General features: G+C 37.5%; 1 protein-coding gene across 1 annotated transcript in view; it reads left to right on the top strand.

Annotated features, from left to right (window-relative positions):
* The window catches only part of thsd7ba (thrombospondin, type I, domain containing 7Ba), a 183736-nt gene that overhangs the window by 114605 nt on the left and 41259 nt on the right, over positions 1 to 27872 (top strand). Inside the window, exons 12-14 of the mRNA XM_028436484.1 lie at positions 4808 to 4999; positions 13428 to 13694; positions 15763 to 15941. Coding sequence (XP_028292285.1) covers positions 4808 to 4999; positions 13428 to 13694; positions 15763 to 15941 — 638 coding nt within the window. The remainder of the gene's footprint in view (positions 1 to 4807; positions 5000 to 13427; positions 13695 to 15762; positions 15942 to 27872) is intronic.

Genomic DNA, 27872 nt, shown 5'->3' with positions numbered 1-27872 from the left:
GGCACTGTAATCAACCACATGACCTAATCCTGTTATCCTCAAATATTACACATTTTACCCTTGGGGTCAATCTGACCCCAGGGATATTTGCCTACAAAAATGATTTTCAGAATATTGTTGACCAAATTTTTGTGTCGGACACTTTATGTGTTGAATGCATAAATAACCCTTTAATATTTAATATATTTTTGAATTATTTTTCTTTAAAACTTCTGAAATGTACTGACAACATCAATGACCACAAGAGTATGAACTCTATTGGTTGTAGTGATGATATGAATTTTCCTGTAGTTCCATAATCAGGCCAAATTCTCAGTTTTAGAGTGAGTGTATCTTGAAAATCTTTCATCCAAATATTTTCTACTTCGGGGTGCACGTTCATGACTCTCCCCGAATGAACAATATTGGTTGATGTCGGTGCCGCATGATGACTGGATGTCTTCAACATGGATGACTGCATATCATTGTGATAATATAAGCAGCATCAAGTCTACCCTGCTGTTAAAGTGGGAAAAGGGAACCATATTATAGTTCCATTTTTGGAAGGGATTGTGTGTCTGCTGCAGGGTCAACACTCTCATTCTCATCAGATGAGAAAATGACCTCAAAATCAGGGTCCCCCTCAACAATTCTCTGTCTCAGACTCATTCTCCTCTAAGTCACTTTCACTGTGAAAGAGCTGTTCCAAAACCTCATTGACAGTAAACCTTTTCCTTGAGGATATTTTTACACATACACACACTAATATACACATATATTCATGTCCATGGTGTGGTAAAGTTCTCATAAGAATATTGTCCCCACCCACCCCCCATCCCCCATGTCATGTATCAACTCAAAAGTATCAACTACACACCTGCAGGTGTGGAGATGTAAAGTCACACATGGGTCACATACAGACAGACACGTTTTACACAGCTAAAGCAGCTTGGGGTCAAATTGACCCCAGAAAAACAGCAATACGTACACATTGAAAATATGTCATCATGATAATTTTATACTGAATCAATTGTACCCATCAAATTAGGAAAAGTCATGAAATATGAAGCAAAAAACCCAAAGTCAACTATTCTTTTTTGAATGATAAACATTGAATGGGGTCAAAATGACCCCAAGTATGATAGGAGGGTAAAAGGGTCAAACATACTCGGGCTGACCCCGCACACAACGGACTCTGAGCGGACTGTCTGCTCTTCTCAGAGCTTACATACCCTGGCACACAGCCACATAGTAGTTTCTAATAAATCCTACAGGTCCCATGATTCTTAGCGCTTCCCTGTAGTCCTTGTACTCCTGGGACGTGTTTTAAAGGTCTCGCTACTGTCATAGCTTGTCTGCCAGTCTCTCCTCTGAGCTCGTGTTCGTCTCTCCTGCTCTGTTTCACCAGGCGGTGAAATGCAAGCCGGTGCTACATTTAATGCGGGTCGATACAATGTTGAGCAGTGTTTTGTATGATACCAACTATGCATTTAATTGGCGTGCCCGAGTATGTTTGAGCCTTTAAGATTCAAATAACCCAAATGTCTGAAGCGTGGCATGACTCCTCCAAAGCCTTTTTTAAAAACATTCTTTAAAAGTAGCTCACTTTGCTCAGTGCGTCATCCAAATCGACCCCTGACATTGATAGTGGTAGGGGTGACCAAATGTTTCCATGTGCAAAAAGCGAGGTTATAAAAGGGTTTAGCCAAGCAGAGATTTCCGTAATGTTGAAAATGAATAACCCCTGGTTTGAAATTGAAATATAGGACTTTGCTAATAAAATCCACCAGGGATGACAGAATGAGGTTGTCAGTGGTCGGGTGGGTTGGATAAAAAAAAAGGAAATACTCATTTCCTGGGAAGACAGACATGTATTCCCATGGAGGTAATAGTCAAATCAGTTAATAATTTCTCTGTTTGGGAGATTATTAAAGGATAAACAACAGTATTACATCTTTAAGATCATTGACGAAAGATCAAATTTGCCTTTTGCACTTAAAACAAAATAATGTCCTACTCTTCTACTATTGCATACAGCAGGAGTTTTCAACCTTGGAGTCAGGACCCTATTTGGGGTTGCAAGACACTGGGAGTGGGGTACCTGATGCCTTCAAGAAACTAATAATCTTTTTTGAACAATCTGAACATTTTTGCTTATTTTTACCCTTTTATTGGAACTACACCAAATTTGCCATATTTTAACCTATTTTCATCACTTTGTCTTGCATTTTTGCTCCATTACTCCCATTGCTGGCATTTCTTCATCACATTTCAATGCCTTTTCTGCACTTTTAAACCTTTTCCAACCTGGGGGCAGATTCACTAAAGGTTTAGGGGTATTAAAACGTATGTGAACGTCACTCCACATGCTAATAAGCCGTACAAACCCGAGGGAATCAGGAGTGCACGGCTGCTGCACGTCCCATTTAGCGTGATTCTCTCAAATGAATATGTATAGTAGCAAAAAAATGGGAGGAGGACATGCAAATAAATTAATACTGTACAGGGGACGCAATTCAATTAATCAAACCTGGACTTCATTGCTGCCTCTGTTTTTCCTTATAAATGTAGCACGGCCCACAACCAGGTGGTAACTGTCAAAGCTTTTTGCGCAGTGATATATGTGAGGAGACCGGGCAGGGGAGAGGAAAGACGACCGAGGGATGGCATTTTCAGACCTCGAGTTAGTATATTTGGGATGAATGAATTCAATTTTAAGAACGTGTAAAAACTTTTCCTGGGGGGACACAGCGGAGATCCACACTCTCCATGGCTGGAGGCTGCTTCTCCTCCGGGGATCACTCCAATACGCTTGTTAAAGATGGTACCGCGTAAAAACAACTGGCCGTTTTGTTGTTAGATTATTATCTGGCTGCACTATAAACATAAGCTCGCTACCTGTCCTGGTCGCCTGTCGGACTCTACCCATTTGCACGCACACACATCTCTCCGCGGCTCACTCTCTCACACACGCATGGGCATCAGCCACACGCATGCACCCCCATCACTCACATTTCCTCGCTGAGGGATGAATAAAGAACCTATCTATCTATCTATCTATCTATCTATCTATCTATGCCTTTGCTGTTATTCATCATTGTTTTATTAGCTTCCTCTACTAACACCTCCAATTTTGCTGCTTCAAATGTATTTTTTCGCTTCCGCGCACTCAGCTCTCCTTCACACTCCATGTTCAACATAACACGTACAAAACCCTAATTTAAATAGAGCGGTCTGCCCCACTTCTGCACGTGCACTAATCATTGCTGCAATCTTAGTGAATTCCTCGCAGCAGGTCAGGAAACTGCGTCACCAAAGGATTTAGGGAAGCAATTGGTTTACCACCTTTTATTTCAGATATTAGTGAATCTGCCCCCAAATGTCACATATGTTGACCCATTATTGTCACTTTTAACCTCTTTTCACCAAAATTCATGCTTATTTTTGACAATTTAGGCACATTCATGATTTGTCATGCCCATTATTTGTCAGTTTAGTTCCTACTCTTTAAATTACACTACCCTTTTTGACACTTTTAACTCTTTTTACCACTTTTTTGTCTGTTTACGTCCACTCAAATTCACAACTTTTAACCAATTTCTGTGTTTTTTTTAAAATCTCATTTCACCACCTTTTCGGAAAAGGTTAAAAATGACTGGCATACAGTACAATGCAGCTATCATTGTCACCGCCATCCCTTTGTATGCAGATGTCCAAACCCACACACAGCAGCCATGTTGTTGAAACCACACAGGATTTGTCAGAGGTCAAAATTTAAAAGTCAAATAGAAATCAATACAAGGGATTAAAGGCATGTTTGTAGACATGTGAATCCTCAAAGTGATCCATACATTAGAGGCTGGGTCAGGATTTTGTCATTAGTTTTATTTACATCCTATTGCACCGATAACAAAAATAACCAAAGGTTTGGCTGTTCATGAATAAAGGAAATCAATGACTCCTAACAAAGGCTGTAAGGACCACACCTTTTGTTTTCGTTTCTAATTTCAATACCTTAAATCTAATAGGCTTTTATGTCCGTGTATTACCTCTGGCTTTTGCAGGAGGAGCACTCACTAAATGATTTTCTTCAAGCTTGGCAGCATGCAAACTAAAATATTAAATACCAGACTGAAGAAAAAGAAACAAAATCAGTCATTCTCACATTGTGGATCTCCTTGTATTATTTAATGATGATGAGGGCAGAGATTGTTTGTACTAATGTCACCTGAGTTATTTCAGACAGTCAGAGCAATGTACTGATTGCTTTACCGCTATTACTGAATTTTATATATTTCTTCTTATTAATATGTTGATTTGTTCAAAAAGTATTAGATTTTAAACAATCTTTTTACAACTGGCAAATTAACAATAGTTTCAGTGGCTAAAAAAACTATGCCTATTGATCAAATGCAGTAATGAATAGGCTGGTCATTCTGGTTATACTGTTATAGTACTCAAGACCGGTCTTGATCTTAAAAGCACATTTTTGTGGTCTTGGTCTTGTCTCAGTCTCTGACACTGGCCAGAATCAAAGACCAGTATAGACCAGCAATGATCTGCTACACTTCACCTTCATTAATGTGATAATATAAGATTCAATTTTCAATTTTAATTCAATTCTGATTACAACAGCAACAGGCTTTTTAAATTAAAATATAACAACAGCTATAGATAGATAGATAGATAGATAGATAGATAGATAGATAGATAGATAGATAGATAGATAGATAATTAGCATCTGAAAGCTAATAATATTCTTATTCTTTGACTGCACTGTCTGTTCTGTAGTTGTAAGATTTTTTCCTTGCTATGTGTGTATTTACAGGAGTCAGTTGTGTCGGGGAAAGTGGCGAACCGGCCAATGTGACAGACTGCCTGCAGTGGGCCGGGCCCCTACCGTCTCAGATTCAACAGTGTCGAGTTCCCTGCAGGGATGATTGCACCTTAGCTGCATGGTCCAGGTTCTCTGAATGCTCTGGATGTGGCAGCTTCATGAGTCGGAGGCGCTCACTTACAGGTGAGCTTTAGATTTTCAACGGCTCCCTGCTAGTCGAAAACAAATGATGTATAGGTTTGAAATAATGGGAGAGTGTTGTGTATTTTTGATATGCATATCCAGTAGGGATGTAACGATTCACTCAACTCCCGATACGATTCGATTCACGATACTGGGTTCACGATACGTTTCTCTCACGATTTATTTTACAAAATGGGACTGTCGACAAATGATGATTGAAAAATTATTCCTTTATTTTTTTTTGGGGGAGAAGGCGGCCAGAAAGAAAGTATTAGCAGACTTCTTTTTAACTAAATTATCAGCTATCCAATTTGAATTGCATGGATGTGTTACCATGGTAACCTCCTTTTTCTTTTTGTTTGCACCCAACCTCCCATTGGCTGCCACACTCTATGGTGTTTGATGATCCTATTTGACTTTTATTTTGAAATACCATGCCACAACAGTGTGAAATAAGTACAATTGAAATTTGATTTTCTGCTCAGTCTAAATGGGGTGGTCCAAGATGTCTAGACATTAAAGAAATAAATCAAATAAACTGATTAAAAACATATTTTCAAATCCAATTAAAACAACACACAATCTTAAATAATATCTAATTTGGCCCACGAAATAATGTAAAAATGACAGAAAAAGTTAAAAACATGTATCATTGTGTAAATTACAAAATAATTCAGTTGTAGACATCTCAGCCCCTCCAAATATACATGGATGTAAATCTACACATTTCCCACACTTATATCACATGATTAGTCATTTTTTTAATCTCAAATTTGAGAAAAAACAACAATTTATTCATTATGATTAATGTCAAGGAAATAAAAGTGAATTTAAGTTTAAGGTCACTTAATTCTTGGATATTATCTCTTTTTATACTTTATGTGTAATTTAATACCTGGATGTGCTAACTAGAGCACATTAATGTTGAAAATTGCTCTTTTTCCTGCCTAAAATCTGTGGCCCACTTGAGATCAAACTGGTCTGTATTTGGCTCCTGAACTAAAATGATTTTGACACTCCTGTTTTACAGTATAACAAACATGATTAACAAAAAAAAAAAAATTCTAGAAAACATAATGTTTTTTAGGTTCACCAGAGGTTTTTGATTTCAAAATGGGGTCACATTCCAAAAAAGGTTGGGAAGCACTGCTGTAGTGCTACCTGTAGACACAAAGCTGCTCTACACTTCAATACATTTTTAAAATCATTGGTAAACACTATTGGCATTTACCTTCCATGTATCCACTCCCCCTGTAGTGTTATGTCAGGCATGAATTTGGCTTCTCAGGTGACAAAAACTGAATCACACACCACATTTGGAGAGCAGCCTGGATACCTTTTGTCTTTATGAATATTTTATCTGATGCCAGAGGGGTTTAAGTAAACATTCACTGACTCTCTCTGAAATGCTCCTAAAAATCCTACACATGAAATCAGCCAAAGCTTTAAAGTATGTTTCTTATAGAAGAGTGTTGGCGTTCATAGGTCACCTTTTAAACTCCATCATGCCAAATTTACAGGTACCTTCATTTTCTGTCAGACCAATTGATGGGGAGGAACCCAGTGTGGGATTTACGTGTTGAAGAAAGTTGGCAGCATCTCTAAACCAAATGTTTTTATATAACACGGCTGTGTAACAATTCTGTCTGAGCTCACAAACACAGTGTGTTCTTTCCATTCGATATGAAAAAAATAGTTTTCAAGGTTTTAATGTGAATGTTTTTCAGTTTAGTTTGTGGTTTTATAATAAAAATATTCATCCCTGAACATTAAAACATATCAGGGGTGTCAAACTCTTTTTAGTTCAGGGGCCAAATACGAAAAAGTTTGACCTAAAATGGGCCGCAGAGGTGGGGAAATGGACAATTTTAATATTAATGCTACTTTGCATTTACATGAAAAAATTAAAGTGTGTATGTAGAGTATATAAGGCACAAATAATATCCAAGTAATAGGTGACAGGTCGTGACAATATTTATTAAATTGGGGGAAATTTTGTCAAATAATTTGAGGATTAACCAGGATTTCGGAAAAAATCTTGATTTCTTTCAACAATTTGAGAGTAAAAATGACTTTTATTGTGTTATACAAGCATCAGAAAACTGCAAACCACTGCAAATATCGTGGATTTTCATTAAATTTGTGACAAATTCGATGAAACTCCACTTAAAGGCACACTGCAGACTTTGTGACCAAAATAGTTGAGCCATATGAGTTATTTTAAAGGATTCCTCAGGCCAATATACAGGGTTTGACAGTATGAATGCTCTGAGCAGGGCTTCCTTCTTGAAATACCGCCTATGTAAGTTTGAAGAGACAGACCGTCTTTGGTCATGTGACCTGGAGAATGCCTGGAGAACGTATAACTTTACGGCAGACATGTGACCACAGGCTCTGATATACTCATTTGGCTAAGGCTTTTGCTAGTATTTTTCCACCTGTTCTACTCCTGGTCATGGCCGAGGCAAGCAAACATTTAAAACTGCTTCTGAGGAGGCTAAAAAGACGGCTGGCACCGAGGGGGTAGAAAATCTGAAAATGGCTGGCACTGAATGAGTTAATACAACAACTATATCAATCTGAAACTGTGAAACAACATGCTACAACTTTGATTAGAATATTTGTGCTTTTTTCTAAGAGATTGTTTCTCTGTCTGAGGCTAATGTGTAATTTGTGGCAATGCATAAAGGCTCCTGACTGCTGTTTGATTTATATTCTACTTTCCAATGTTGTTTTTAATTTTACTTTTTAATAATACTGTTCATGTTCCTCCTATGACAATTTGCATATCACTATGGGTACCCGTACCCCACTTTGGGAACCTAGGATTCAAACCATAGAAAGGCATTTTCTATGTTTCCTATAGGGATTTTTTTGACCAGTTTAACAGCCTGTTCTGCACTGTAACAGTTTATGTGCATACTTGACGTTTAGTTCAGTTGTTTTATGTGCGTTATTTTTCAAATCTCGCTGTGTCCCTCCACACACTCTTAACCCTACTATAAAGGTTTAATAGCATACAAACATTTAGGAAGTTTCTTTACTGCTGTAATTAAACTGTTTTAAATATAGAGTCAGTCCAGTGATGGTGATGTTTGCCTTCATTCTTTTCCCTGGTGGGGAACGTTCTGTGAGCAGATTGCATTGGCTTTCTAGTATTCAGTGCTAAGGAAGAAAGAGTAAACGTTAGCTGTTACTGTAGGCACCAGCAGACCCCAGGACCCCGAGCGTAGGAAGAAGACGGTTTAGAAAATGTGTGTATGTTGTGTGAGTCTGTTTTTCTCCTTAGAAGTGATCATGGGATAAGATCAACTCAATTAATTTACTCATTGCTCAACAATGAAAAAAAAAGGTTTTGATTAGTGTTGCAGAGAGATAAAAAAAAAAAATGAAGCGATTAATTAATTATGCTTTGTAATTAATTATTCTAATTAATCTCTTTTTTTTGTCTCACCTAAAAAATGCTGAGAAAACCCCTCAAGTTGAGGTATTTTCATTTAAATAAATTACATTATTTTAGCAGATCAAAAGGTTGAAACTCATTTACATTCTGCTGTATTTGATGGAGTCCCAAGGGCTGCTTCCACCTTTAGTTTTGACAATCAGGGAAATACTGATGTGTACTTTTGTCAATCCTCAAATTATAGAAAATACAAATGAAATAAAACATTAGGTCCATATGTAGTGCTGTAAGTTAGCACATCAAAAACCATAAGAATACTTTTCTGAGCAATAAGATTATTGAACACCGAAATTTACCCAGTGAATTTGTTCATTTGTCAGTCATGGACTTATTAATTTTGGCTTTGAACCCTGTCGTATTGTCCAGTGTGGATTGGAGATACGGCGTGCTCGCAGCATGTTGCAGCTAGCACTGTCCGAATGTCCCGCGCTAGATGTCCATGCGAGCTGCTACATGTTTAGCATTGAGGTGGTAGCGGAGCCTGCAAAAGCTTCTGTAATCAGCAAAGTCTTTCACAACTGGGCTTTTGTTATTCATCCAATGTTTTTAATTCAACTAAAATTAACACCAACAAAGCACAGCAGTCTCCCGTCTTGTATCATAGTCTGTGCATCAGCATTATGGGTATACCGGGAACTTTTGAAATGAGAACAGTTCCGCACTGTTTGGAGTGCTAAAAAAAAAAAAAAAAGTTTAACGCCTTTTTTTTTTTTTTTTTTTTTGTGCGTTATTTTTCTCCAATTAAATCAATGCATTTATTCATTGATCTATTAAATAAATGCATTTAATAATTTATGTAATTGGCATTGCTGTCATAAAAAGATTACACTTCATGTAGTGACTACCTTCAAAAGCATGTACAGACAAGGCAAAAAAACTAAAAAAATAACTCATTAATTAATCGCAATTAATGTGTTGAAGTTCCAGCCCAATTTTGATTAATGTTTAAGGGTATAATCACATTTATATGTTGCAAAAATGCTTTTAAACTGATAGAAATGTAACAACTTTTCCCATCTTTCATTCTATTTTAATACTGGCCACAATTAGCTTTCTTGAGTACGTCTTTTTTTTTCCTCTCACTGCTCATATATAGATGATCTTGTCAGTGATAAGTGGCTTGACTAAACTGTCCAGCATTATTACTGAAGCATATTTTATTGTTCAGACTCCTTTCATGGTCAGCGTGTACTTTAAATTGTCTCAAGTGTATAATTGTGGGCTGAATGTGGAAAGAAGCACTCCATATTTAATGTTCAATGGAGTTACTTAATCTAAGTTTCAATTTATTAGCACGTTTTATAGCTGAGTTTATTATTTTCTCCTGTGAGTTCTTAATTTGTTGCACAAAGTTGATAAGTTAGTGTTTACTTTTTCCTTCGCTACCTTAAAATCTTGATTATAATGCAAGAAAAAGCTCAGCTTGTATGATTTATTAATCATCTGTATAAGTGATGATTGATTGCTAAGTGAATTGAAAGGAATTTATTTTAGAAAAATCCAGTCATGCTCCTAAAGTGCATTTGTAGAAATGTTGTGCAGTCCATGAATGCCACATTAGGGAATGGAGTGTGAAAGATCAGAAAAAAATAGCATTTATTAAATAATAGGCTTTACAAAGTGTTTATTCACTGAAGAAAATACAGAAAAAAGAACTTTATTTACGAGTACTTTGTTCTGCATACAACTATAAACATGACAAGCAGCTTCATGTGCCGCGACAGATGGTACTGTATGTGCGTCTTTCTTGCACTAATCAAAACACATAACCTGACGTAGTACAACGATCGAAATTAAGCACAAACCCCACAAAAAATGAAAGCTCTATACCCATTGGGTTCAACCAATAGATATCCATTTCCTCAGTCTGTGATGCGTAACTGTTAGGGATGTCCCGATATAACTCTTTCACTTCCGATGTGATACCGATATTGCAGCCTGGCGTATCAGCCGATAACAACATTGATCCGATACTATATCAGCACGAATCATACAAACTTTTATCACTTATCTTGTAGTGTGGAATGTCAGAAATGGCTTGATCAAGTGATGTTACTCAAACAGAGAACAATAGTCAGCAACGTAGTCACCTATGGATAGAAGTGCTGGAGCGGAACATTTTATCGGAGCGCTCATATTGGTGATTTTACACACAGTCCGATAAAATCCGATATTTGTTTTCTGGCTGATATCGGACCGATATCCAATATCAATATCAGATTGGGACACCTCTAGTAACTGTTGCAGCAGTGATTCAGGAAATTTCGCTAATTCACGTGTAATTATGCGATATAGTGAGTTGTCGTCAATACAAAGAGAACCACAAAGCCATACAAACATTTCATTGTGTCCTTGGAGCAGAAGGAAATCCACTCGGTCCTGCCCTGTAGATCTTCCTCTTTATGGAGATTATTGTGATTCAACCATGGATAAGGTCAATATTTATATGTGAAATACGATCTACTGCCGCCCTGTCCAGGATATAGCCCCGCCTAGCGTGAGATAGGCACCAGCAGACCCCCGGGACCCTGAATCGGACTAAGCGGGTCGAAAATACGATTCGCCTTGAACACAGAGTAATTTATTTGGAAAATAAACCGAATATTTTATTCTGCGTCTGTGCACTACTTCCTGTCCCACACATGCTTTTGTTATGTTCCGCGATGCGCGTGCAGAAAAGTAAAGGTGTGGTTTCTGGTAGATTGGTAGAGGCAGAGGGAGGAAGTGGAGCGGTTTAGGGCAGGACATCGAGACGTTTCTCAGAAACTCCGGATATCAGCTTTAATGGAAACCTATCAGCTCCGTTACTGTTACGCAGCAGATACATACACATCCAGTGGAAATTGGAGGTGAGGGTTAAGGGACAAGCTCAACATCCCACAGTGATGATGGCCCAAGTTGGATTCCAACCAGTGACCCTCTGATTACAAGCCCGATTCCTAAACTGTTACGCCATCACTGCCCCATCAGTATTCAAATTAAGGAAATATGATAAAACAGAAATGGAGCAGAATTGGGTTTTCCCTTAATTGGAAAATTGGAGGCCATACATCAGTCTAACAATAATGTCCTAAATAAAAACAATCCAATGCATTACAAATCTCAATGGAGCCTCAGTTCAGTTAAAAAGCTGCCAAGAAACACCTTTAATTGCTCTGTGACGTATTGGAACAAGTAGAAGACGGCACAGTTTGGTGTTTATTGTTCAAAGTGCTTGTTGGCCTGTGTGTTGCAATCACCATTAATGGGGTTGTCAAAGTGAAGTGATGTGGGTGCTGGCACTTTTTTTTTTTTGTATTCAACCACCATGAGTGGTGGAGATTGAACAGATTGCCAGTGAATTGCAGTGAGTTCACACTCTGTGAGGAATTTCTGCAATCACAGCCACTTGAGGAACAGATGGGGTGTTTACTGACTGCACACCGCAGTAGTATGAGGACACCCAGGATGTTTCAAATAACAACAAATCAGGATGCACATATATGACAAGGTTAGCCAACAACTGTTATGTAATTTACTATAGTTGTCTGCTTCTGGTTGTAGGCCAGAAATTCAGCGGGAATGTTAATGTGCTTGTATTGCACACATTAAGGAGGATGATTGTGTCTGTCGCATAAATTGCCCATTCATTTGGGGACTGCAATTAATTTAAATGTTAAGTGGCTTTGTGGATTTAGGATCAATGTGTTTCATTTTATTTAAGCAAGAAAAACACAGCAATAAAATAAAATGCCACCTGTTATTAATCAATGCACTGTTTGTTTGTTTTTAGTCTGGTTTGTTTCCGCCTTCAAACACAACATAAAAGGAGGATTGATTTTAAGATTATTAAATAAACAATATAAATAACACTAGCAATAAGTTTGTTGTTCCCTTACTTCAACTGAAGGCAGACAAAAAGAAAATAAATGAGATTTTACTCAGCTATTACTCTTATTTTTCATAATGGTGCTTTAATATAAATATGTGCAAAACTTCCTCTGGATACAAGAGTTGGCTGTTTCCAGGTGGCAAAAGAAATAGAATGGCAGTTAAAAAGCCATTATTAGTAGATATGCCATTCCATAATATTGTAACAGTATGGTCGTTCCTATTGCTCCTATGTTGTTGTGAAAGACTAGAAATGGAAGTTGAGTCTAAAAAGTTGAGCTGCATCTCATTTCATCCCATATTACCCAGACATGACCTTTTTTATGTGTCCAACAGTCCAAATGAAAATACTTGAACCAAAACATGTGATCAATAAAATATTTTACATATTTTAATTTCAAACTTTTCATAAATGACTGCAAATATCCGAGTTGTTTTAAGCACCTAATAAATTGTGTGTGCTTTCATATTTGCTTTTTGTTTATCCCTAAGTAAGCATTGAATTATTGTTTTACTTATTTTGGTAACAGTTTTAACTTCTATGAGACAACATTTCTAATGTTGTTTCAATGATTTAGAGATTTGAAGTTGTTTCTTTTAAAAGCTTTTCAAGGACAGATTTTTTCATGCCTAATGAAGGTGGTTGACTTGTTTTTTCTTAAAGAGTGAAAGTCTTCCAACTTTACAAAGGATAGCGACTTACTGTACTTATATTTCTACTACAAAGTATATTTATTTATTTAAATAAGGTGTTACATTTAATGTGGGTCAATACAATGCCGAGCAGTGTTTTGTGTGACACCAACTACGTGGAGAAAACAGCGCTGACGTAAAAACTGAGCTTTGAGTATGTTTGAGCCTTCATGCTGTGTGTTTGGTGTCGTCATGAATATTTTTACATGTTTACCATCAAACTCAGTATAAATCAACAAGTATTCAAACTCTTTTCAAAAGGAAGCAAGAGCTGGATTTCAGGGATGGTTTAGAGCTGGCTAAAGGTTGGAGAAGTGAGGATTAGACTGGAGAGTTGCTGGTTCAAACCTAATATTATATAGTATTATTTTTTAATGCTTTGCTCGTCTTTCTTTCTTCCAGGTCGCAGTAAAAAAAAAGATCACTGCCTAAATGAGAAGCTGCACCCACTGGAAGAGACGCTAGCATGTCCCTGTGATACGTTCCTGTCTCAGCCTTATGGGAATTGGTCTGCGTGCATCCTTCCTCACCCAACAGTCATTGGGTCGCTGCACGGTTGGATGAGCCACAGGGAGGTGAAGGAGTGTGGCCAAGGTCTTCGTTATCGCGCTGTGGCATGTATCAACCAGCAAGGGCATCTGGTCGACCCTACACTCTGCACTGAGTCAGGTACGACTATCATAATCTGCACTCATTATGTAAAAACGTCTACATTTAACCTATGCTAGATTTAGGGGTGTAACGATTCATTTTAGCAACAATTTGATTTGAATCACAATTCGTTGTTGCTGATTCGATTCAGGGATGATATTGGTTTATTTAGAACAATTCGATGTGAAACGATTCAGTAACTTGAAATCGATTTAAAAAATTTTTTGCCAAAATACTAAATCTAAAAATGAAGTGGCACCAACATCTGTTCAGGTTAAATGAGCAGTGGTTGAATCTGGTACCTTTCATTTTAACATAGTGGTGAAGCCTGGGGTTTTTTCCAGAGCTAATGCTAATGAAACTCTCAGGTCAGTCTGATCCTGATCCGCAAAGATATTTGAGGAACACACACACACAGACAAACAGAGATTCCTTGCTTTTATAGATAAAAGATAGATGTAAATGACGCAACCTCAAGCGACGCGACTTGTGCAATTCCAGCGACTTCAAGCGACAGCTCCCCCAGCCATCACTGTCTGTTGAGCCGGAGGCTGCAGGGCTGTACACTTCCCCAACGTACTGGGGCCAAATGAAAGTGGAATACTCCTTGAATAAGCCTTTTAAATTCTAATTACATTCTGAGTAAGTAGATCTCCGTAAGTAGATCATTTAAAACTTAAGTATAGGCGGCGCTGTCTATGATAAGTGCTGTAAACATACGGCCGGAGAAGAAGTGTACAATCCTCTCGATGCAGCAGCCCTCTCAGTGCTGCCTCCGACTCCTGAGAGACACATAAAGTTCCCCGGTCGTCACATCACTGGAGCGATGAAGTGATGGAGCGAGCAGAAAGCGCAACAATGTTCTAGCGACTCATCACGGGCGTTTTAAGTGACTGTAGTGTGAACGCACCTTTAGAATATCACCGTCTGCGTTAAAGCCAAAGTGTTTCCACACACTGGACCCCAAAGGTGGATTGATCAATTTCTCGTACACTGGCTTCTCTGTTTTGTTTGTTTTCGGCTGGCGTGTGACAGAGTCGGCCGTAATGTCTTTAATATTAAAAGCACATTTAAAACACATCCCTATACAGTTTGATGTGCTTAAATCCAATGCGTTATTTCCTTGTATTGATGCAATCGAATGATTACCTTTTAAAATTATTTTAGATCGATCATCCGGAAGGCCAATTTGCCGAACACAGATCAATGTAGTTGGATCGTAGGAATATACATCGATTCATTGATCGAATGGATTAATCGTTACATCCTTAGCTACATTCCATTCTAACCAGGTGTGCTTAGAGTAAAAAATTCCAAAGATGTCCATGTCATTGAAACGCTGCCCTGTCTGTTGCTCTGAATGCATGATGTATTCTTTTAGGCTGCAAAATCCCTAATAACCATAATAATGATAATAAAGTCAACCTTGACTTTGACCTTAATTGGACGAGTTTCAAAAATGTCTAGGTTCATCAACCCAACCATCTGAAGGCAATTTGAAATCGCTGCTGGATGCATTTTAACCGACTCAGTCCTTGTGTTTAAACAGAGGAACCTTCAGACTGTTAGTGTGTGTTTGATGTTCATGATTATTCCTCCCTTTGAATACACTCAGGGAGTAGTCATGTTTAACACTTAGAAAGTCTGGTTAGTTTACAATGAAAAATTCATCAAAATGGTTTTGCACCTTTAAAAAATTACTCAGAAACTTCTCACGTTGACTTTTTTGTCTTGTGGCAGATGAAAATAAATGTGCGTTTTCACAGAAAAACAACTATCTAGAGTTTAATTTAAGGAAATAAAATAGTAAAATCCTTGATACTTTTATTATCATTGTGAATGAACGTTGGATGTAAAAGATGTTTAACTGAAAATAACAACTCTACAGAAACCTTGTAAAAAAAAAAAAAAAAACCTCTGGCATATTGCAGGAATGAAACACTCATTAGTCACATAATTAGCTTTGAGTGTCTGTGGCTGTAAGTCTAAGGTCTGCTGGGGGAATGTATGTCTGACATTAATAATGGGATCCTTTGGGCTTCATTCTGCAGACCAAGTTCAAACCCTGTGAAGTTTTTCTTCCCAGGTTACATGGTGGAGGTTTGCCACATCCCTTGTCCGCTGGACTGTAAGCTCAGTGATTGGTCAAGCTGGTCGGGCTGCAGCGCGACTTGTGGCGGTGGCTTAAAGACCCGATCCAAGTGGCTCAGGGAGAAAGCCTTCAATGGGGGACGACCATGCCCCAAGCTGGATTTAAAAAACCAGGTAAGATGATACAAAGTTGTTTTTGAACATTGGATTCAGGCCAGTGCAGGAGACCTGGGGGTCATTTCAGAAAGTTGGTTATGCTCAAACTTTGAGTATGTTCAGGCTGAAATAAGGGAAACTCTGGTTCTAGAAAAAGAGGTAAGTTCTCCTCCAAGTATGTCACCAGCTCGGGTTTCAACCTGGCACCGCCCACCTGAACACCTGTCAGTCATGGGTTGTCGATGTTGAGGCTCAAATAATTTAAGATGCTCTAAGTCACGAGAGGTGTTTTCATCCAAGAATGGATATTCTTTAATTTCCTGAGGAATATCTTTGGGAACGCCACCGCTTATCAAGGAACACTTTCATATATCTTGACACTCTACTCAGACCACACATTTGTAACATCCCACAAGGCGGACATGTGCTCACATCTTTACAAATGTTGTATGCTGCTTTACGTTATTTTTTTTCCAAACGGTCGCTCTCTTCCGGCGCTTTGCCATGGTAGCTCATGTTATCTTTGCTCCATTGATGATAGCTTTTTATCGCGCTAGTGCATGTGAGTAACTCATGGTTTACATACTAGAGTTGATTGACCCATTTCATACCAGCTGTAATGGAACCAGATACTCGGAGTTAAAGTTAACTTTAATTTATGGATAGAGTTTGTTGAACCTCTTTTCTGAAATACCCCAACGATGTTGAATTTGTGTGGCTGTGATCATTATTAGCTTTTGTTGACCTATTTTGTGAACTGGAAACACAATTAATCAATTGTATCAGATAAATCCATAGTGTTGGCCTCATAGATCAATAAATTGAAGAATGTTTAGTTGAAAAAAAAAAAACGTCAAAGGTTGAAATCGTCATTCAAAAGTGTATTTTGATCCCCACTGTAAACACACTCATTGACATTGTTGGAAAAGTTTGGTGCATTGCATTGTGGGATGTTGAGTCCCCTGGATGAACGCATAGAAGTGAAGTAACTGAATGGAAAACAATGGTGGATGTTCATTTTGGGGTTTACCTGGAAAGATCTGAATCTGGCCAAGATTAAATGTCTGGCAGAGTGAGGTGATACCACGGGAAATACTGGGAACTAACTAGAAGAAAAATGGAGGCTAGCCAACCACTATGCTCCTTGTATGGTGAACAAACCCAATAAATCCCATTAAGAATGAAGGGAAAACACTTCTATCTGATTTTTTCGTCTCCAGCAGCTTTAATTGATAATTTAAACTAAAATACAATGGGAGTATATTATCCTTTAAAAATGAAAGCAGGAAGAAATGTAAATGTGTGGCCAAAGATGTCTGCATAGGTGCATCAGGTGTAACTCTGTCAGTAGCTGTTTCCATTACATTACAGCAAAATTAAAGCGACATTTCTAAATGTCGGCAAAGTGTAATTGCGCTTTGAACGTGTTTCCATTGAAGGTCATGTAAATGTAGAAAAAGTATTTCCATAGTGCTTTAGCAATATATTTCAATAATGAAACGTCTGAAAAACCTCCTCATGAAAGCATAAAACATTTTTAGCAATATTTCAGTGTGATTCAAGATCCAGGTGTTTCCGTTACCACGCTATTTAGATTTTGCGCATATCCAAGGGTAATGGAAACACAGCTAGTGGTGCTCGGATGCATGTGCCAGTTCGCCTTTTTTTTCCTATTTCTTTAATTTTTATTGCATTACAGTCAAATGTCATTGTAGAAAAATTATTGCATTCACCTCACATTCAAGTAACAAGGTTGATTACCAAAACGCCATTTGGACCCCCAAAGGGTGACCTGTTTGTTTTCTGTCAACAACTGTCAAGACAACACATTGACCTTGGAAGACGTGTCGTGCGTGTTCTCGTTAACATAAAAAAGTTTAGTAACGATACGTACGGAAGCAAAGAAGAACAATGCAAGCGAGAGGAAGATGTGGACAGCTGGGAAATTTTGATATTCCGTAGTCTTTTTTCTTTTGAATATTTTGTGTCTGCAGACTCTCATGGGGGTCATGGTTTAAAGAGGGAAAGTGTTTTATGAATACTGCCGCTATGGTTGAATGGGCTTGAAAGGACACTCTAGTTTGTAGAGGTCAGTATGTAGATGAGGCAGGCTGTGTGAGAAATATTCTAATATGCTCTGGTTTGTGTACAGATGGTTAAGTGCCTGCTAACATGGTCCATACACCCCCTATTGTAAAGCCCTGTAATAGCCTTTACATTTGAGTTGGAGCTCTGTAGCTTAATGTACTCGTGGATCTATCTTGAGAATTTCTGAATTGGTAATCTGTCCCAGGTGTATGGGCTTATTTTCATCACTTTTTCTTCACATATTTTCGCTCCTTTTAATGTCACATATTTTGACCCATTATTGACACTTTTAATCTCTTTTCACCATATTTCATGCTTTTTTTTTTTTTTTTGCCAATTTAACCACATTTGCAATTTGTAATGCCCATATTTACCAGTACAAAATATTTTTTCTACATTTAAAATTTTCATTACCCACAATGTGTAACTTTTAACCAGTTCCTGTGGTTTTTAAAACCCCATTTCCATTGACATGGTCCATACACCCACTGTTGTAAAGCCCTGTAATAGCCCTTACAATTGGAGTTGGAGCTCTTTGTAGCTTCATGTCGTCATGGAACTATCTTGAGAATTACTGACTTGGTAATTTGGAATAAAAAAACATCCATCCCAGGTGTATGTGCTTATTTTGATCCTTTTTCTGCAACTACACTGAATGTACTATATTTGAACCTGTTTTTGTCACATTTTCTTGCCATATTTTTGCTACATTACTCCCATTCCTGCCACTTCTCCATCAAATTTCAATGTCTTTTCTGCACATTTTTTTTCCCACTTTCAAGACATGTTTAACCACAATTTAACCACATTCACAATTTGTAATGCCCATATTTACCAGTTTGAACTAATTTTCCCTACATTGTACATGTACAACTTTTAACCAATTCCAGTGGTTTTTAAAACCCCAGCTCTATACACTGCCTGTTGTAAAGCCCTGCAATAGCCCTCACATTTGGAGTTGGAGCTCTTTGTAGCTTCATGTCCTCATGGATCTATATTGAGTATTACTGAATTGGTCATTTGGAATAAAAAACATCCGTCCCAGGTGTGTGTGGAAAATGTAACTTTTATGCTTCTTCAATGGCAATAGTTCCCCTGTGTTACCATACTCTCCCCTTCCTCCACTTTTGAATTAAATGACCTGACATGGTGTCACAGAATATTACTTTCTCCTTGAGTAAAAGCAGTCGTCGCACATCCTCCACACTTGCATTCCACCCCTGGTTCCTAATTTAGTCTGCGCTAGTGTGCGAGGAGTGATAAAGTATATATTCTCAGTCCTAATGGATTGCCTCCTCTCCTTAAAACAGTCACTGTCTTATCATAAACCTAGGGTTCATGAGTCGCTTCACAAGGCCGGAGTCTACCCTCGCTCCCACCAGCAGATGTTTCTCTGCGAGCCACAGTCGGTATGACAGAGATGGAATTTACAGAGTACCACAAATCATCCCCTCGTCATACGGCTGAGTGAGCTGGAAAGATAAGGGGAGAGATAGAGATAGAGAGAGAGTGTGTCACCATAAAAATAATGAGCAGAAATGGCCACCGTGTCAAACTGTGGTACAACTGTAGTTGTAGGAAGTGATCTGTAAAATAATCATAGTGTGCCGTTAATTGGAAAGCCCTTGTGAGCATTAACGAGTAAATCAAGATGAATAATTGAAACATCACTCTGAAGGAAAACTCTTCTCCAGGCTGTTGTGTACGAGTGGAAAAGGGAACGTGTAAGGATCAGTGCAAACATTAGCAGCTTTTCACACTTTGACAACAAAACAGATTACAGTTTAGCAACATGCTAGTTGTACAAAACAAAGTTATGAACAAGTGGCAGAAATTATATTATTTATCTTAGAAAATTGCATTCGACAGCACTGGACAGATGGCAAAAAGTTGTTGTGTTGTTTAAAGCACAGTGGGAAATATTTTAGGCATAGGGCTTTTCTCAGGGCCAATTAGAAATATTTTTGCTAAATATACAGAATTATTTTTCATCATTTTATCACAGATTGTTGTGCAATTTTTTTGTTTCAAATGAACCATTTAGAAAATATCTAATAAAAATGTTTTTTAGATATGTTTGTTATTAGCTGAATTTTTGATTTCCAATATATACAATGACCCCACCCCCCCATAACCTCATTTTAGGTCGCATAATATATCTCTCCATGGAAATAACAGGTTAAGGCTTTTAATGTGATGCTCCGCATGATGTATTCCAAAAACACACATCATTCGTGCAAAGTAAGACAACTTTTTTAACTTCAGTTAAGGAAAGAGATAGTTAAGGAAAGAGTGTTGTGTCAAACAACATCTCATATTGATTATTTCATTATCGATAGAAAAACCGATAATAATGTCAAGCGATTTTAGATTTTAAGGCAAATATCGGCCGATAACATCACCAATCTCTTCTTTTTTATTTTTATTTTATTGTTAATTACCAACACAAAGACAAAAATAGTTCATTTATTGTCAGTAGACAACGTTTAATATATGCTTTGTGCTTGTAAAATGTGACTGAAAGGAACTCCCAGCAATATGGCTTGACACATTTGTTATTATCTAGTAATTGTCCTCAACAACCTGTAGCTAAAAGTTTGAAAGATTATTTTAGTATCTCTACAAGATTAATGCAATCACTAATTCCTTTGTAATAATAAAGTGCAACAGCCAAGCTGTGTATCTGTTTGTTAGGAGTGTGTATTACCATGTGAAGCCCTTTGTATTGCTCTAGAAATAAGAAATAATGCAGATTGACTATGTCAGTGATCTGACTATAGTTTTGTTCTCTGCAAAGCAATCAAAGGTGGAAGCTGTTGTCAAACTTTGCACAAAGGCAGAAGCGTTCACATTCAGTTGGAACCGAATATGAAACAAGCTTTTAACTGAGAGGGAAATCGACAAATCACTTCTTTGGAAAAAGGGTTGGTAGGAGTGGCACGGAGGGAAAAAAATGGCAACACTGGCTATAATAGAGCAATTTTAAGGTTTATACAGAAAGCGAGACATACCAGCATGTCCTCTTTTAATATGTGAAAATTGTTTTCCATGCACAGCAGTTTCTGACTGTTGATGAGAGCCTGGGTTCCTCCGTTGACAGCGTGAGGCTGTGCAGGAAGCCTTTTTAACTGGTGATTTTAGGCACATTTTGTGGCATGCATTCAGTCCACTTTTTTTCAAGGGGGGAAAAAAGTAAATTGCTCATGTCTTCGAAAGATTTAAGCAAATGTTTGGTGGCCCTGTGCACAACAAAATTTGCATCAGCACTGTATACAGCCCGTGTTCCTGGAGACGCTATATGCCCACCAGAGACTGCCATAGAGAACTCACAGGTGTCAAAGCCGAGCTCCCGGAGGAAAACGCAAATTGGTGCTATAATTACAGGAGACATTTCAATTTTTATCATCATAACTCCCTCCCACAAGTGTTTGCTGCCAAACGCTTGGGCGTCGCGCGCTGGAAGCAAATTCTGTAGGATACTGAAGAGGAGTTAAATCTGTGTGGCAACGTGTGTGCCTGTCAGGCACTTATTATCTATCATTTCATTTCAAATATTGGTCTAACGAGGGAAAAATCCCACAGAAACTAAAGACCATGGAGCCATGACAGGAAAAATCAACCACGGAACAGTTATGATATCACATTGCAAGTCAAATAACTAAATTCTTTTTTTTTTTTTGACAAAAAGGCACTTAACCTTTTTATTTATCCCCTATTTGCTTTTTCCTTTTATGTATTGCTTTTAAACTTTTGCTTTCCCTCTTCTTTTTGTTCTTGACTTATTTAATTAATATATACTGTTCCTTTTTATTTTTTTATTTTATTTTTGTAAATATATTTATTTTATTTTTTATAATATGTAAAAAGTGTGATTAGTTACTTTTTTCACTGTATATATTATTGGATATTTCCTGTAATTTGTATTATTTTAGGGTGACATTTGAACATTCTGTCCAGGAACTAAAGATATGGATATTAATGTACACTGTCGCTGTTAAATAAACCAATTAATATATATATATATATATATATATATATATATATAAAAATAAAGTACCCTTTCGATGACAGTTGTCTGTGACAATTTCTAGTTAGTTCCCATTTTTCTTCAACGATTGTTTCTTGTCCACCCCTGTCTTCATTTCCCATCAACAGAAGAGCTAAACTCTCTGCACTGTTAGTAATGGTCTGTGTGTAATGATAATTACTTTGTATGTTCTATTTTCATTAAACTCACCCTTCAATATTTTTCGAAGACATTATACATTTACAAGCTTTGCCATCTAAAGAATTAAAACCTGAAAAACAAAATTGATCTATAATTACCACCGTCATTAGCAGGAACACACTAATCCTTTAAGACTTGTTATTGGCAGAGTATCCTCACACATTCTCCCTATTTGTTAGGCTATAATGGTTTGTAACACTATATGCCAATTAGAATTCAACATTTCATTTCCACACATTCTCAGGGGTAGGAAAATGACATTCCCACATTCTCATTGGATGGACTGTAGGTTTCTCTGGCCTAGATAGATATGATGAGCTGGTATGATGAGTTTGCTATTTAGAGTTTGGCTCTAAAAGTCTGTGTCCTATTCCGTTCTGACAAAGTAATGAGTTTAGCCATACACACAGCGAATGCAGAATGTAACTTTATAGTCATTAAAAGTTATTTTGTTTCAACATTTCTTCTCCTCCATGCATCCAAAATGTGTCTCAAATGGTCTTAAATTCTGCAAGCTTGTGAATAAACTATTAACGTGCCCTCAGGATGGATTGGTTAATCCTTTAAAGCAGGAGTGTCCAACTCATTTTTGTTCAGGGGTCCGAATACGGACCAATTTGATCTCAAGTGGGCCACAAATTACAGGCTGAGAAAACAAGTGATTACAACAATAATCAATGATACAGCATGTAAGGCACCGACAATAACCATCCACCAAGTGATAGGTAATCAGACCCTGCAGGACCTACATTTCATAGCATCTTGGTTTTATGAGAATTAATTCTGTAATGTATGGCAATTTTATACGACTGTGAGAGAAAATTCAGGATTTTAGATTCTTTTGACAATTTAGAACTGCAGATGTGATGTACGCACGGGAAAACAGAGACCCACCCCCCTGCAATTATTGTGGAGTTTCAATGAATTTATGAATTTGGCGCTACTGAGATATCTACAACTGAATTATTTGGTAATTTATACAAAGACTTATGCTTTCACAGAATGAACTATATTGATTTATGTAGTTACCCCCACCCCCCAGCCTTTTCCTTTAATTAACACATTTATTTACCTTTTCTTATCTCCTTTTTTGTAGCATATTTGGGGTGATGCACAACAAAGTCCTCTGTCTCAGACACATTCTCCTCTACTTTTACTGTGAAAGAGCTGTTCCAAAATCTCAGTAGCAGTAAACATTTTCTGTGGGGATGTAAGGTCACACATGGGTCATGCAGACAAGTTTCACACAGCTAGAACAGCTTGGGGTCAAACCCCCAAGGAACACCAATGTGTGCAATATGTGTTCAGCACATTGGAAAAATATCATCATGATGCTTTTATGCTTAATCAATTGTACCCATCAAATTAGGAAAAGTCATGAAATATGAAGCCAAAGAAATCATGGAAACATGGAAATGACAATTAAAAAAACTTGAACCTTGAATGATTAACATTGAATGGGGTCAAATTGACCCCAAGGATAATAGCAGGGTTAAAACTCTCAAATTCTTTGCTGGTTTTGTGGCTTGTGTGTCACCATATTTGTAACTAGTATCAATGCAGATTTTTCCTTTAAACTTTATAACACTAACATATAGTCATTGTGCTTGGCCTTTGCTTCCATCAGCTTCATATTCTTGCAACATTTAAGTGTGTGAATAAAAATCCATCAGGCTTGACGATGCTCCAGGCTGATGGGACTGTTTTTTTAAAAAAAAAAAGAAAGCAGGAAAGAAACTAGTCAACCAGGCAGTTTGTTCTAGGCATTAATTAGTCAAGGATTTATTCTTCACAGCCTCCCCACAGATCTACTGGTGGTGGGTAGTGTCAGGCCTTGTGGCCAAACTGTCAAGCTAAGATGTAATGGTTCAGTTATCAACACATGTTCAGTATCCTGGTTGCTTCTTCTGTGGGAGAACATCAAAGTGTTTGTAGCGTACTGGTTACCACAGTAAACTGCACATTTTTTCTTATCTTCTTTAATGTTGTCTCTGCTCTAGTGCTGATCTTCTTGGGTTTTATAACTGATGAGTCCTTTAACGCATTGTTTAAATTCTGCCATTTTCCAACCATTTCAACTTAGCGCTGAAAAACTGTTGTAACAGCTTCATCTGTTTGTTGAGAAGCCATTACTGAGGCTGATACAGAACTCTGGTTGAACTCTTCTGAATTATCTTATCACACTTAATGAACTCAAGGCCATCTGCTTTTTGTCTATATTGTTTTTTGTTTTTTTTTCGAAGATGCCTGTCTGCATCTGGAGAACCTCAAATCGATCATCTAGTAACTTTTTTTTTTATATACTGTTATTGTTGTTTTCAATTAAACACAAATGACACAAGTATGATACAAGTCAAACAATGAAGATTTGACACATTTACGAAATGGGTTAAGATTATTTCTTAACATGACAAAATACTTCCTTGAAGGAAGGAGCAGTAACACAATATACAAGTCAATATTTAATAAAACCTACGAAATCCATGAAAAGATATAAACCAAGGAAAACCAGAAGAACACAAAGAAATCATAAGAACAGGGACTCAATTGAGGAGGAGTAATCTAAGACAATCGACCAACAAACACACCTTGAATAGTGAGTGTAGCTATGACAATGGGCTTCACCAGCGAGAGAACAAAGGGAAAGAGGAGATCTATGCATCTTCTTGTATTCCATTAGTATTTTTTTTTTTTATAATTTTTGTGGTTCCGCAAGTTTTATAGATCAAATGACAACATGTTGAAATTCTACTTGGTCACTTTCTTACTTAAAATGTTTTCAGAACTTTCAAAGGTGGAGAATCAACAGAGATATTTAGCCTCAGTGTGCTTCAGGTTTTTGTTGTTGTAGGTTCGAAATGCATCTTGAGAAACTTGGAAGTATACTTGGTTGGAACGCTCATCATCCTAATCATACGTATACTAGATATTAGACAGTATATCATTGAGTTTGTAGTGTATAGTACAGCTTGTGCCATTTTGAACACAGCTAGAGACTGGGTGGAAACAGTAACATTAAATAAATCGGGAACTAGAATAAAATGTGAGCCAAAACAAAACAACAGGTCAACCTCCTTACCAGTACTTTAACCCTCAACCCGAAGAACCAATGAAATGAAATGAAAGATCAACAGAAACTAAACTCAAAAGATCTTGGATCTTTACAAGTCGGGGGGTGATGTGTTGTGGCTAGACTCTGGAGACCAGGTCCAACCCTTTTCTCATTGTTTGGAGCATCTGAAAGAAACTTTCCCTGAAAAGAAATGGTGACTATGTGTCATGAATACAAAAACTCACCGTTCACTGTAACTTCTCCTAAACGCTATATTACGACTATACGTTGTCGAGTGCTGTCTGATTTAGTAGCCTTGGTGTAAATCAATGTTTAGCAATTGTTTGCTAAAAGCAATTAAATTGTTTAAACATGCAAACATTACTGACCATATGTCAGGATATGGTTAAGAAGAAAAACCTCAGATGAACACTATGAATACTGACTCTTGGTTTGTTCAAACTCCTCGTTTTTACCAATAAGTCTTTGATTCTTAATTATACGTCGATATAGAATACAGAAGCAGCAAAACTAATGAAAAACCATGTTTGTTTCACTCTCAAACTTTTGGAAGTAAACTGTATGGTAGTGTGTGGTTTGATTACTAAGTATCTTATTAAATTCTGGCTCCTGCAATTAGCATGCTTAGCATTCTTACTAACAGTCACAATACACATCAGGTGAAACCTCTCTGTTTAACATTGTACTTGACAACATATGTCTAACTATGTGATTACATATGAAAAAATACATGATATTTGCATAATTGTAATGTATGTCATTGATATGTTGTTGAATAAGTTCAGAAAATGCAGTTTAGGTTTAGGTATTTAATCATTCAGCAGTTTCACATTTTAACTTGTCAGAACTGAAATACCAAATATGTAAAGCACCCCTTTTTTTCCATCTCAAGAAACATTGGATAAAGTTCAAACTAATTTGTAAAAGCAAGGTCTTACTTTGATTTGCTTGACCGCACCTATCATTACTTTGAAAGGTTAAGTGCTTGTAAAATGTCTCTTCTAATGCTTCCCTGTCTTTCTGGCACTGAGTTAAAAGAAATGGGTGAGAACAGGAAGGAACATGACAGCCAATAAATGTGTGTAGTTACAGGAATTCAGGTGGCAGCTCTGCAGTGGAGTGTGTGTAGGGTTTGGTTCAGGGAGTGTGAACATTGTAAATCTTCTAAAGGCTTTTTCATGCTTCTTGTATTTGGCAGATGGACTGATGAAAATCTAGATAAACTAAGTGGACATTAAGATATATAATTTTTCCCCTTGAGTTCAAAAGATATTAAGTATAATTAAGGAGCAATGTGAGACAAATCAAGATGTTATAATTATCAGCTGTTCCTTGTCCATTCCAGGCAGGACCAGGGCTGTGCTCGTACTATACACCATGGGTTCTCAAACTTGGGGTCAGGACCCCGTTTGGGGTTGCAAGACACTATTTTTTTTTTTTTTTTAACAATTTGAGCCCATTTTTGCTTATTTTTACCCTTTTTTCTGCAACTACACCAAACCTGCCATATTTTGACCTATTTTCATCACTTTTTTCTTACCATATTTTTGCTCCATTACTACATTACTCCCATTTCTGCCATTTCATCAAATTTCAATGCATTTTCAGTCATTTTTTTTTCCACTTTCAAAGCATTTTCGGCACTTATAAACCCTTTCCAGCACTTTTTCCACCTAATGTCACATATGTTGACCCATTATTGTCACTTTTAACCTCATTTCACCATATTTCATGCATGTTTTTGCCAATTTAACCACATTTATGATTTGTCATGCCCATTATTTGCCAGTTTAAACTAATTGTTCGTACTTTTTAAATTACATTGAATCTTCATGTCTGTGTTCGTTCAACCACCTTCAGGTACAGTGGGTCCCCTGTCTCTGGCACCTTTATTTTGGGGGTCGCGGGCTGAAAAGGTTGAGAACCACTGCTATACACTACAAACTCAACGGTTTACTATACGTTATGGCTCTTTGTGTCTATGCGGTCGATTCAGATTATTCAAGCTAAGCTGAATGCCTGGGTGCAAAGCGTCTTGCCCAATTTGCACTTAACCACTCTCGACATAGTTGATTTATTCCAAAGGAATGACAGAGTCGATACGTTTGAGATCAAAAATGCCCTAGAACCCTTTCAGCTACCAGAACAACTCCTGTATTTTGTCCGCACCGGGTCTTCAACCGGCGACCCTCCGGTTCCCAACCCAAGTCCCCAAGCATTTTAAGTGAGAAAGTGACCAAGTAGAATATCAACACCTGCTCATTGGATCCATAAAACTTTCATTCCGACATTTGAGATATTTTCGTAGATCCGCCATTGTGCTACTGACAAAACTTCTGGTTAACTTCAAAACAAGAGCCCTATTTACAAAAGCGTTCAAAAAATAATGGATGACAAAAAGAGATGCTTTTATTTTGAAAAGGGTATGTTTGATTTTTAGCTTAAAGCCAGTCCCACGACATTTTTACGTTCCACTCGCAATACATCATGGGGCGATTGAGTATGACTAGTGTGCCCATCGCACACACTTAAAAAATGTCCCCATATAGTACAGGTATAC

This window comes from Gouania willdenowi, chromosome 21 (genome assembly GCF_900634775.1).
Source record: "Gouania willdenowi chromosome 21, fGouWil2.1, whole genome shotgun sequence".
In the NCBI taxonomy this organism is placed as follows: domain Eukaryota; kingdom Metazoa; phylum Chordata; class Actinopteri; order Blenniiformes; family Gobiesocidae; genus Gouania; species Gouania willdenowi.
This window is presented reverse-complemented; position numbering and strand designations above follow the sequence as displayed.